We start from the raw sequence: 12067 nt of genomic DNA on the forward strand, positions 1-12067 counted from the left end.
TTTCAACCTAACATATTTTTAGGTTAGTAGAGTATGCAAAATATATTTTAAAAGATGGCAGATTCTAATACACATTTTAAATCAAAAAAAGGTTCTAAAATATTTTTTTTAAACCATTTCTTTTTTAAATTTTTTTTCTAAACTTCTTTAACTAAAAAATGTTTTAAAATAACAAAATATTACACTATAAGTCCAAAATAAACCTATGCTACTTAGACCATTTTATAAAGTTCAGATTGGAACATTTTATGTTCCCTCATATATCTTTATTTATTTTCTTGAAGAAAATATTTACGTTATTTTTAAGTGTCGCAGCTTAGTCACTGAAACTGTCGTCCTCTATGCCAGAGGCCGCCTTAATCTCGCTCCAGCGCTGTGTGATCGAGGATCCCTCCCTGTTTTGCTCAACACCATCTGCAGCTTTAGGATTATTTGGAATAGGAGGCGGCTGAACGGCTTCATGCCTCTGAATGTAGAAGGTGCATCGTTTGCAGTAATCATTGTTTTCGTCAAGCGGCTCGAACATTTTACTGCAATATAAACATTTCTTGGGCTGCAGACGACAGCGAGTGCATCGGTGTTCCCTGTCCGACAATTCGTCCCACAGACATCTTCGAAAACACTTGGTACACATGTACAACCTTGTGTCGAGCATTTCCATTTCTGTAGATCACAGATATGCAAAATGTGAAAGTTTGGATATAAAATAAACCAAGAAAAAAGTTCTTACTTCAACGTCGTTAAAAAGGTTTACAATATATTTTGTAGAAGTTAAAGCCAACGCCTTCGGAATATGATTGGAAATGACAATTTGTGATAGTTTGTCTTGTTAACTAAAATGACGAGATCAACCTAGGCTACTTATTTATGTGGAAAAATTAAGGGGTGATACAAAAAACCCATATAATTTTTAAGATCCTAACCTCCAAATTCCTCTGGTATTTTGGGTGTAAGCTAGTGTTATCAATCCTTAGAGATATTCCCACACTTGTGACTGCCTAATCACGACAACTGCTCCGCCATCTTTTTATTGGCCAAACATAAACAGTCGCGCCGGCCTAATCAAAAATAAAATACACTTTCTGCAAAGTTGGCGAAAATCATACCGAAACTCCCCAATATTTCCACCTCATCATCATTGAACCTTCATTGTCCATGTTTCGTCGCTGGCATTTCAATGAACTGTGGGCTCCTTCAATCGAATAGAAAGAGATGGGCAGAGAGAGAGGGAGAGGGTGGGAGCCTGTCAGAAAAGGACGACAAATTGTGCTCCTTTTGTATTTTTGCCAACCTTGTCGGATTTTATTATTGGGGTCGTCGGCAGACATTGAAATGAACTTTTCGTCGTGTTCACATGTTATGTGTGCTTAATATTTGCCGAATTATTTGAAGTAAGTTATTTTTCTCCAGTCATTGTTTGTTTGGAAAAACGTACAGTCAAGGTTCTATAAATAAATTTGATTATTTTTCTTTATATTTTTCTTATTGGTCTTCATTTAAAATTAATAAATGTACTTAAATCTGAGGCTTAAAAAAAAAAAATATTTATACAATTTCTTGTTTTGATACCATTTTCTTTAAGCTATTATTAGGAAGCTTCACTGTAATCTAATATATACTCCCCTAAAAATCTCATTTATTGTATTTGTCTTGACTTTTGCACAACTGAGTGAACTGTGACTGTCAACAAATGCCAAAAACTATAGTTAAGAAAGCTCATGAATTTATGCTGCTCTTTCTGCAATTCCTTTTTCGTTTTTGCGGCGTCATCAATAAATGAGTGAGAAACGGTCGAATGAAAATGGGTCATCGGAAAAAGGGGGGAAATATTACTTGCTGTAAGCTTCGGTTGATCTGCTTCAAGATTCAAAGTTTTCATCTGCCACACATAACAATGGCGAAATCTACATTTCAATGGCTTCATATTTTTTATGCAAAACCGCACTCTCCCTTTCGCACACTCGCTTGCTGTCTCCCTCCCGCAATCAAATCTCAAAGGAATTGTCAAAGTGTGTGGTTCTTTTTTTTGCACCTTTGCCGGTGGAAATGGAAAAAGGGGGCGTGGAAAACCACAATCCACATGAGATTTTTCTCGCCACCGCCGGCTGCATTTTAAATGACTAAGCGAAAGGGATGCTCGCTGAGGTTAGGGTGCTGAGGTTTGGGAGCTACGTATCACCCAACTTTGCACTTTGAAGTTTTTGGGGCTGAAAGGGTAACCACTCTTTTTACCGCATAAATTTGGGAATTATTGAAATTTATTGTTCAAAATTGCCATTGGCATGAAGTGAAGTGAGGAGAGCGTGGGGCTCAGAATATAAGAAGATCTAAAAATAAAAGTGATAAGACGCTAAAGAGATCCATTGTTCGTTAATCCTAGAAATGGTCTTTCCTTGTAAATTTCCACTGGGAATTAATAAATTACCTTGCTTATATACCATTTTTTTGAGTTCTTAATAAAAATCCCAATTGATTGATATCAAAATCAAAAAACTTTAATATGGACATTGTCCATTGGACAACCTTAAAAAAAACGTTATTTTAAAAATTCAAAAATGTACATGCTTCTGTTATTAGCTGAAAAAACTGTCCTTTTAGATGGGTCCCATATCAACCAGAATAACCACAAAAAGAGCTGTCATTTGGAAAAGAACGATTGTATTTATTAATTTTAAAAGATTTTATTTTGATTATTCGCATGGAACTCAGAAGCTTTTAACATATAATAAAGGTTGTTTTTTAGTAAACTAACGGCTTTTTTGAATTTAAAAAAAAAATTTCAAAAATTTAGTTTAAAAGGCTGGTTGTGAGTCCTTACTTTTAGTTTGCTTCTGGGGTTCGTGTCTCTGCTTTTAGTTCAACTCAGTTTTGAAGAGAAAAATACCAACTTGAGTGGGTTTTTTGCACCTTGCGTGAAAACCAGGTGAGCGCAAGAAATTTAGTGAAAGTAGCTTTCTTTGGCTCTCAGTGCGCAAGGACTTGAGTGAAATTCTTTCTCTCTCTCTCTCTCTCTCTCTCTCTCTCTCTCTCTCTGTGAGCATAAGCCAGAGAGAGTGCGCACGAAATTAATTCAAAGTTTGGCGCGTTAATTGAGTGGAAAGTACCGTTAGTACGTTTCAACACCGATATTTTCAGCGTGACCGTTTCGCGTGTTTTCGGTATATTTTTAGACCATTTTGGGTATATTTCGAAAGAGTACAAACGGTATTTCAGAAAGTTGGCCATCTCTAATTTGTGGAAATTTCCGCAAAACAAAAAGAAATTAAAAATAGCCTCGCTAGGCGAACTTGCGAGCGATGCACAAAGGGGCGCCACCTTGGCAAGTGGGCGTTGCCAACGAGGCAGCCGGAATGGAGCAGCATCTGGCCAGGATTACCGTGGAACGAGGAGGAGGCGGAGAGGAGGAGGCTGCGACGCAGCAACAACAACTGATAAGAAGTGAAAGGTGGTCGTGCAATCGCAGAGTGGTTTTCCTGGGACTCCTGATCCTCCTGCTCTCGGGGATTCCCCTGCCCCCCAGCCAGGCCACCCACATTAGCGGCGAGTTCCAGACGGCGGACTTCTTCCAGTTCCTGGTCAAGTTCGGCTTCAACAAGGCGGATCCCACGCGACGCAATGGCTATGGGTACATCTACGGCAACATCACATCGAAGGATAAGTATGGAGTACCCCTCACCCTCGTCGTTCTGGATAGGAGCACCTTCCTCGAGTTCTACGGCAATCGCAGCCAGCGGAGCAGGGAAGCCGCCTGTGCGGGCATGTTCTCCCGTCTGCAAAGGATCGCCTACGAGTCCACCTGCAATCCGCGTGCCAAAAGGGACTTCCTGCGCCACGTTCCCTGTCCCGAGAATCAGCTGTGCAGCGATGAGGATGCACCCGCCAACGTTGTCCCAGGATCGCAGTTCACCTACGTCATTAACTTGGAGGCGGAACCAAGGTGGGTTCGGGGTTATATTAGTATATAAAGCTAGGAAATTTGAGGATGCTTCAGGAAATGTCGTATAAATATTAATCTAACTATAAATCTCAAATATATAGGTACATATTTATATTTGAAGGAAAGTTAGAGATACTTCAGGAAATGTATTATAAATATTTATCTAACTATACATCTCAGATATGGGTAAATATTTGTATTTGAAGGAAAGTAAGGGATACCTCAAGAAATATATTATAAATATTTATCTAACTATACATCTAAACTTTAGGTACATATTTCTATTTGAAAGAAAGTTGGGGATACTATAGGAAATGTATTATAAATATTTTTGTAGCTAATGAGTCATGGAAGACCCTTCTGGTTTCCATTTACGAGAATTGTTGAGCCCTTGTGGATGCTATTATTGTTTTAAAGGTCTTGTCATTATCATTTGTACCATTTGTTTCCAAACCGACATCAGAAACCAGATAAATGAAACCGTCATATCACAGTTATCTTTGTTTATTCATTACGTTCTACCTCTTTACAGACTTTTCTGTATATTTTAGTGAACAAAAGCCTCAGCTATTTGCTTTTTAATAGGTACTTCTAGGGAAAACGGAAAATATTAAATCTCCGCTCTGTGCCTGACTTTGAATAACTAAAATTTCTATTAAGATGTTACTGATTTTTTGTACTATGATTTAGCGAACTTTACTGCTAAACTTAAGATTTTTCTTTAAAATAAAGTAGTAGATAGAAAATAAGAGATATTCGCCCTCTTTTAACTTAATTTCAAACCCTTCTCTTACAGATTCTGGTACCTCTCCCTGGTGGCCTGCTATCAAAACCACAGCACCTGCCAGTGGCACGCCCACGAGAGCCTGCCCAGGCTAAGCAAATTGAGCAGCAACCTCTTTAACACGCTGCACTACGACATTCACCTGGTCAACTTGCACCCCAACAACTCGGCCGCCCATCCGCTGACCTACCAGTACTCCTACGACCAGCAGAATCTGCTCGAGATGTATCTGATCTTCATGCTCGTCTACATTGTGCTGCTGCCCATGCAAATCTATGCGGTGCGCCGGCAGAAGCATCCAGTGACCAAGTTGTTTACGTTGAGTCTGCTCAGCGAGTTCGTTAGTTTGGCTCTGATCACCGCCCATCTGATTCACTATGCGGCCAATGGAGTGGGAGAGCCGCGATTGCAGGCGGCGGGCGATGTTCTGGACATCCTGAGCCGCACCACCTTCATGCTGATCCTGTTGCTTTTGGCCAAAGGTTGGGCCGTAACCAGGCAGCAGATAAGCAGAACTGGTTGGATCATCCTCATGTCCATCTGGGTGCCATACTGCGCGTTTCACGTGTTTCTCTACATCTGGGATAGGGTAAGTGGTCTGGAAATAGCTTAAAAATGTGTTTATTTTAATGTTTTACCTGCTTACAGACGGAAGTTGATGTGGTTTCCGACATAGACGAATACCAGACGTGGCCGGGCTGGATAGTCTTAATATTGCGGTGGGTTTTTAGAGCCCATAAATCTTCCTTCACTCATTATATATCCCCTTACAGCACCTCCTTTATGATGTGGTTCCTGTACGAGCTGCGTAACACAATGAAGTACGAGCACTCCACAAAGAAACTTGACTTTCTGCTGCATCTGGGCGCCTCCAGTTTGGTGTGGTTCATCTACCTGCCCATCGTTGCCATTGTGGCTCTGCAGGTCAGTCCCATGTGGCGCTACAAGTTGCTGCAGGGCATCACCAACTCGGCCGACTGCATGGCCTATTGCGTGATGACGGGTCTGTTGTGGCCACATCGAGCGGGCCAATATCTGCTCTTAGCGGGCACAAAATATGCGGGTAAGTTAGCTTGATGTAATGGGAAATTGCGGAATATCAATATGATGCTTTCTTTGCCAGGCATGGATGAGTTGGACGAGTTCAACGAAGCGCCGCACATTGTCAGAGAGCGTGAGCGGCGTCGGAATTCCCCACCCGATGACATTTCCATTGGCACGGGGAGCGGCGGTGGTCGGGGGATGGTGCTGTCTACAAGCATTCCACATTCACTGAACGGCGACGCCTGCAACGATCTTCTGGAGGCGGAAGATCTCGACGCCGAGCTGCTCACCGATCTTAACAAAAACAGCCACATTGTGGCGTAGATGCAACGGGTTAATTACTAGCTGTAGAAGTCAATTGTGCTAAATGAAACACGGAATGTTAATCATCCTTATAATTAATCATACATATAGCTAGATTGAAGTGGGTGGATTTTTGTAGACTATATATTTTACAAGTGGAAATTAACAAATATTTTGGTTGTGAAATAGAACTCTTTATTTTATTATATTCAAATAATATCAATTAACCTTTCCTGCTAATTTTGTACTATCAATCAAAAGTAAAAGTTGAATTGAAGGAAATATAAACATGACCATCCAATGAATGATATAAATTGTTTCCCATACATTTCTATAAAAGAAATAATATTCCTAAATTGACTACTTTTTGCCACTTCAGTCTTCTGTTAAAAATCGACCCACAATAACCTAGATATAAACTTATCTGCGTGTATATTCCATATAGTGTGTACCACTTACAACGAAGACAGAGCGAGTGCAGCAAATGCATCAGAGATTGTTGTGTGATTTTATGTAATATGCTTGAATTTATAATTAGTTTCTAGTTAACGCATAGGAAAACGATTCGATACAATACGCTTTAGCATCATCATTTCGTTGCGGTAGTTATTGCATAAGCTTACATTTTAACAAACTACCGACTACCTACTAAGATAAGCATAGATTTCCAAACAACCATGCGGTATTTTGATAAGAACAAACCAAACACACAAGCCAACGTCTGTAGAGAACCACTTGAAATGCTAAAAGAAAGATAGCGAAATAAATGAATAATTTTTAGATAAGTACTTCAAGGGGCGACTTTGATTTGCTTTGTTCTACTGATAATTATGGCGCTGTAAATTAGCCATATTTAATGGAACTATAAATACTCTTTAGAAAATTGCATTTACACTTTCTCTATTTGAAATTATTATTTTTTTTATTACTATTTGGCTAGCCTACTTTTTATTATGAATTTATTACTTACTTATTTTGTTACTTTGAAGTTGGAAAATGGAAAATATACCTATTATTTTATTAGTAAAGGATATACAAATGTTTATTATTATTATTATGTTGTCCCACCCGTTTTAAATATTTAAGACGGTCAAGGGTAACTAATTATATTTAACTGAAGGTCCTGTTGCATGTCCTATCATAATTCTCACTACTTTAAATCCCTAGAGCCCTTTTAGTTTGCCTTTCATGTAGATATTTATATTGCTGCCTTTAGTAACTGTTTAATCCTCCAGCAAAATGGTTCAAATATCCCTCCTACGCATTTACTTTGAAGTGAGTCGCTTGATAGGACTATGCAATCTGCACTACGATTCCCGGAAGTATCGCTTTATCCTCTACCACGTGCCCACGGTGACCTACTGCCTCATCCTGAATGTGGCCTATCTTTTGATCCTGCCATTTGCCTTGGCCCTCCTGACGGGCAATGTATACAAGTGCAAGAATATGGGAATGTTTGGGGCGGTCTATAATGTGGTGGCTCTGACCAAACTCCTGACCATGCTGCTCCTAATGTTCAGTGTTTGGGCGAAGAGACGTCGGTTGCATAAGCTGGGAAATGATCTGATGAAAATGCTGCACAAATTTCGGTTTGCCTTGGGAAACGATTGCAGGAGAAGATGTCTGTGCAAAGTTCTGCTGACCAGTTCTCGATTTGTGCTCCTCACACAGCAGCTAATAACACGAGACTCCTTGGTCGAGTGTGAGAATGAGTCCAGTTTCAGGAGAGCTATGGTTCCATACTTTATGGCATCCGTAGTTTACGCTTTGATCTTGATTCTACTAATGAGCTATGTGGATTTGACAGTCTACATGATCGAGGTAGCTGGGAATTGGCTGCTGGAAAACATGTCGCAGAGTGTTCAGGAAATGATTGAAGATTTGGAAGCCTTGCCAAAGCGAAGGGGAATTCCTCGAGAGATGGGCTTGAGGCAAATCCTTCCCGCCTGGCGAAAACTTTGGAAGCACTGCCTCCATTTAGATGAGGTTCTCAGTCAGATCGTTGATATCTTTCAATGGCAGCTACTCTTCAACTTGCTCACCACTTATATTTCCAATATAACCATTCTGTTTCGATTGTGGATTTACCTGGAATTTGACCAAACTTTTCACATTTGGAAGGCAATTTTATTTGCTATTCTATTTCTCACTCATCACGCCGAGGTCGTAATGCAGTTTTCCATCTTTGAGATCAATCGGAGGAAGTGGTTGGAGCTGCTAGGACGTGTGGTAAAACTTTGGGACGATAATTTTCCGGGTAGTAAATATAAAACCGGTAAAGGAATGATATTGTCCAGACAGGTAAGTACTCGAAATCACATTGATTAACCCAAAAACTTTTTAAATATTTATAATTCAGTTGGAGTTTTCGATTTTGTATCTCAACCGCAAGCTGCAACTGAATCCACAACGGGTGAGACGCCTCCACATAGTTGGATTCTTTGATCTGAGTAATTCAACAGTTCATAAAATGTCCAGTAACATAATAACCAATGTTTTGGTTCTGTGTCAGATTGCCTACAAAATATATGGTTAAGTAAAAATCCATTTGTACAACAACAAAAAATTTAAATGAAAACTAAGAACATTTTGTTTATTCCTTAAGTAATAATTCAAATCATTCAAAGCTCCAAACCAAAAATTAAGAACTAGTTTACTAAAGTATGTCTTACGTTATTAATTCTTACATGTAAAAAAAATGATACCATAAAAGGACTTGGTAAATTATTCGGGTACTGGAGAGTTATCAACATTATCCGCTAGAAAACCCCAAAGGTTCAAATTCGTATTTCCTTTTTCAGGTACGGTACAGCTCCTATAACAAAAGTCATGAACGCTTTTGGAAACCATACAGTTATCAGTTTATATAATATCCTGAAAGCTTTTTATATTTATAAATATTCGAATATCCTTTTTATAAAACCCGCTATAACGCAAGTCCTGAAAGCTTTCGGAAGCCATACAGTTTATGTAAAGTCCTGAAAGTCACAGACCTTAAGTTTATTGTGTATTATTACATGACAACTAGAAAGCACCAGTAAAATTTAAACAATATTTTCGTAGATCTAAATAGCAATTCCATTCACTCTGCCGATTTGCCCTTGATCAAAAGTGCCACGTACTGAGTTTTGTTAGGATGTTCTTGACGTCTCAAATCGAATTGCATGAGGATAATGACGTTGCTCAGGATGGAGCCTATATAACTAAGGCCAGCGGGTTTGTCTAGCTCTACGAGTCCGCAGATTTTATAGACCAAGTGGTTACGTCTCAGTTGCATGGTAAAAATCTCCAACTAAAAGATAAAGATTTCAAATTATTGAAATGAATTATTTTTTAATCGGAGGACTCACCTCCCTTTGTAGCTTTTTGTCACCATTTGGCAGGTCGCTGAATTGCTTGAGTGCTTGGCCGGTATTATTACAAGAGGTCACAACCTTATCCAGCATTTCCAACAGCTTCAGAGTTCCCCAGATGTTACAGACAATCAATCCATTGCCAAATAACATGCCCCAGCCATCGGACTTGATTGTTCGATTACTGTACTGAACAGCATGATATAGGATATTCAAGGTGGACATAAACATATTGATAAAGACAGTGGCATTGATGACATCGTAGAATCCAAAGATCTTTCTGGCCAACCGAAGGGTTTCCAAGTGCATGGAGGCTATGGAGCGCAAAGTTTTCCATTTCTTTCCAGCTTTTTTCCCGTGAAGAGCGTTCAATGCCAGATGAATTACCATGAACTGATGATTCAGCAGGATAAGCAATCCATAGAAGCCCATTTTAACGGCGATAAAGTGCAGGAAGTGCGTGAGCCTGGCACTTAAAGCCAGTAAACTGTGCTTGTTAATCACACTCAGTAGTTGATATTGTATCAGGGAGGAGAACATAAAACCACCATAGAGCACCAGTATTTCTTGGACCATTATCCTGGTCAGGGATTCCTGCAGTTCCTTGATGTCATGCCTATTCACTATGGTACCCATTATCTTGCTGAACCGCTTCCAATAATTCAGCGAGTTCATATAGAGCTGAATTATTTCCTGCCGTTTCATCCACATGGTTCCGTAGCACCCGAGAATGGCCAAGAATCGCAGAATTAGCATCGCAAAGAAGTTCCACTGCAGGACTATGTTGTACTTTATATAGCCATCCATCAAAGCCTGAGGTATCATGTAGTACATGTTCAAAAACAGAAAGATTCCCACGATATAGCTGTATATCAGGTAAGTTCGCGAAACCTTCTCCAGGCGAATGGTTTTCCTGTAGGAGCGTATCCTTAAAGTAGTGCCCATCAGGGCAAAGAATACGGAATGGTAGTAGACCAAGTTCATCACGCGACCCAGTTTCGGATGCAACATGTCGGAGTTGAGGTCACCGGGTAACTGACAAAGTTGTGAAATTAATTAGGTGAAAGTCCTTCGCGGTTTGATGGAAAGGCGATGAGCAGGTCAGGTTATCAGATTTCCGGCAGGATAGCGGAGCTTCCATCGATTCCCGGACAGTTGACAGTCGTCCTTCGCCGGTAGCAGTTGTCCGTGTCATGCTGCTAAAGTCCTTTTACATATACACACTCGGTTGCGGTCTGGTGCCGGCTCCTTTGAAAAAGGGAAAGTTCCTCACAGGATATTCGCAGAAGTGGTACCTCCTCTACACGGCCTTTCTGCACGGAGTTCTTCTCGTCCTCCTGCCCTTCACATTTCCCCACTACATGTACGATGAGAGCTACATGAGCAGCAATCTGGTTCTCCAATGGGCCTTCAATTTGACCAACATAACCCGTATAATGGCCATGTTTTCGGGTGGTCTTATGATGTGGTTCAAAAGAAAAAAGCTCGTACAATTGGGAGAACACCTAAGAAGACACTGTCTTAAGTGCGAAAAACTAGAGGATAATTCCAGAAAGTTTCTTAAACTGCGAAAGAGAATTCGAGGAGTACTTGGTCAGATGTTCTTTGTCACGAATCTCAGCCTTTTGGTGGGCACTTTAATACTAATGGAAATCGATACGGATCATGGTTTCAGCAAAATAGCAATGATTGCGACGCACATCAGTCAATACACCTATATAGTTATTATGATGGCGGGTATTTGTGTGATCCTTGTAATCCTTCACTGGCAGAGTGAAAGGGTTCATTTAGGTCTCGAGGACCTGTGCTATTTCCTTAATCATGAAGAGCGCAACTCCCTAGTTTTATCGGAAGACAAGGCTAAAAAGTCCCTGGACAACCTGCGCAATCTTTTCCAGCTTTTTGCGGAAAATCAGCGACTCATTATAAAGGTTTTTAAAATATTTGACATCCCCATCGCTTTGCTGTTGCTAAAAATGTTTGTGACAAATGTAAACCTGGTTTATCATGGCGTGCAATTCGGTAATGAATCTATAGAAACATCGTATCACACCAGAATCCTGGGACAATTGGTGGTATTCTCGCATTACTGGAGTGCAGTTCTGATAATGAATATTGTGGATGATGTGACTCGTAGCAGTGACCTCAAAATGGGAAACTGCTTGCGGCAATTTAGTCATCTGGAGTTGGTCAAAAGGGACTTTCAATTGCAGGTAGTATGTTTATAATAAAATTTATTTATAATTTATAAAAAAATTTCCAGCTGGAACTCTTTTCCGATCACTTGCGTTGCCATTCTGCAACCTACAAGGTCTGCGGACTATTTGTGTTCAATAAACAAACTACTATGGTTTATTTTTTCTTCGTCCTGGTTCAAGTTTTGGTCCTTGTACAATTTGATCTTAAGAATAAAGTCGAAAAAACGACTCCAAAGTATTCAAACATGTCTTAATATAAGTATAGTAAACTAAATATAGTGATTAAGATATATTACCTCACCTATTTATTAGTAATTTTGTATTAAAAGGATCAAATTATACGAATTAACCACCACAAAAGGAGTGCGAGCAGGACGACTATACAAACTTTATGGTAAGATTCGATCGCTTTGTGGTAAATAAAAAACAAGAGAGAACGCTATAGTCG

The 12067-nt window shown here is 39.8% G+C and overlaps 5 protein-coding genes and 1 long non-coding RNA gene across 7 annotated transcripts; 3 read left to right on the plus strand and 3 right to left on the minus strand.

Moving 5' to 3' along the window:
• Positions 1 to 241: 241 nt before the first annotated feature.
• On the minus strand, positions 242 to 844 carry LOC108062158 (protein FAM76B). Its single transcript, XM_017148713.3, has 2 exons — positions 731 to 844; positions 242 to 663 (listed from the first exon to the last, which is right to left on the minus strand). The coding sequence occupies exon 2, from the start codon at positions 659 to 661 to the stop codon at positions 317 to 319; it is 345 nt and encodes a 114-aa protein (XP_017004202.1). The 5' UTR covers positions 662 to 663; positions 731 to 844; the 3' UTR covers positions 242 to 316.
• A 2353-nt stretch (positions 845 to 3197) lies between these two features.
• LOC108054220 (transmembrane protein 145) lies at positions 3198 to 6862 on the plus strand. 2 transcript variants are annotated; one of them, XM_017137079.3, is made up of 5 exons: positions 3199 to 3937; positions 4734 to 5310; positions 5370 to 5440; positions 5495 to 5784; positions 5845 to 6862. In XM_017137079.3, exons 1-5 carry the CDS (start codon positions 3297 to 3299, stop codon positions 6087 to 6089), a joined length of 1824 nt encoding a protein of 607 aa, XP_016992568.3. In that variant the 5' UTR covers positions 3199 to 3296; the 3' UTR covers positions 6090 to 6862. The 2 variants fall into 2 exon arrangements, with proteins under 2 accessions (XP_070068970.1, XP_016992568.3); XM_070212869.1 differs by having other exon boundaries at positions 3198 to 3937; positions 5370 to 5784.
• LOC138912329 (uncharacterized) lies at positions 4426 to 5501 on the minus strand. The gene is made up of 2 exons (XR_011417857.1): positions 5360 to 5501; positions 4426 to 5300 (listed from the first exon to the last, which is right to left on the minus strand). It is a non-coding gene; the product is annotated as an uncharacterized lncRNA (long non-coding RNA).
• A 445-nt stretch (positions 6863 to 7307) lies between the features above and the next one.
• On the plus strand, positions 7308 to 8604 carry Gr58c (Gustatory receptor 58c). The gene is made up of 2 exons (XM_017137078.3): positions 7308 to 8369; positions 8428 to 8604. Exons 1-2 carry the CDS (start codon positions 7308 to 7310, stop codon positions 8602 to 8604), a joined length of 1239 nt encoding a protein of 412 aa, XP_016992567.3.
• A 546-nt stretch (positions 8605 to 9150) lies between these two features.
• Gr58b (Gustatory receptor 58b) lies at positions 9151 to 10432 on the minus strand. Its single transcript, XM_017137074.3, has 2 exons — positions 9419 to 10432; positions 9151 to 9360 (listed from the first exon to the last, which is right to left on the minus strand). Exons 1-2 carry the CDS (start codon positions 10430 to 10432, stop codon positions 9151 to 9153), a joined length of 1224 nt encoding a protein of 407 aa, XP_016992563.3.
• Gr58a (Gustatory receptor 58a) lies at positions 10400 to 11873 on the plus strand. The gene is made up of 2 exons (XM_017137075.3): positions 10400 to 11634; positions 11685 to 11873. Exons 1-2 carry the CDS (start codon positions 10615 to 10617, stop codon positions 11871 to 11873), a joined length of 1209 nt encoding a protein of 402 aa, XP_016992564.2. The 5' UTR covers positions 10400 to 10614.
• The last annotated feature ends 194 nt before the right edge of the window (positions 11874 to 12067 follow it).

Source organism: Drosophila takahashii, chromosome 2R, assembly GCF_030179915.1.
Source record: "Drosophila takahashii strain IR98-3 E-12201 chromosome 2R, DtakHiC1v2, whole genome shotgun sequence".
Taxonomy (NCBI): domain Eukaryota; kingdom Metazoa; phylum Arthropoda; class Insecta; order Diptera; family Drosophilidae; genus Drosophila; species Drosophila takahashii.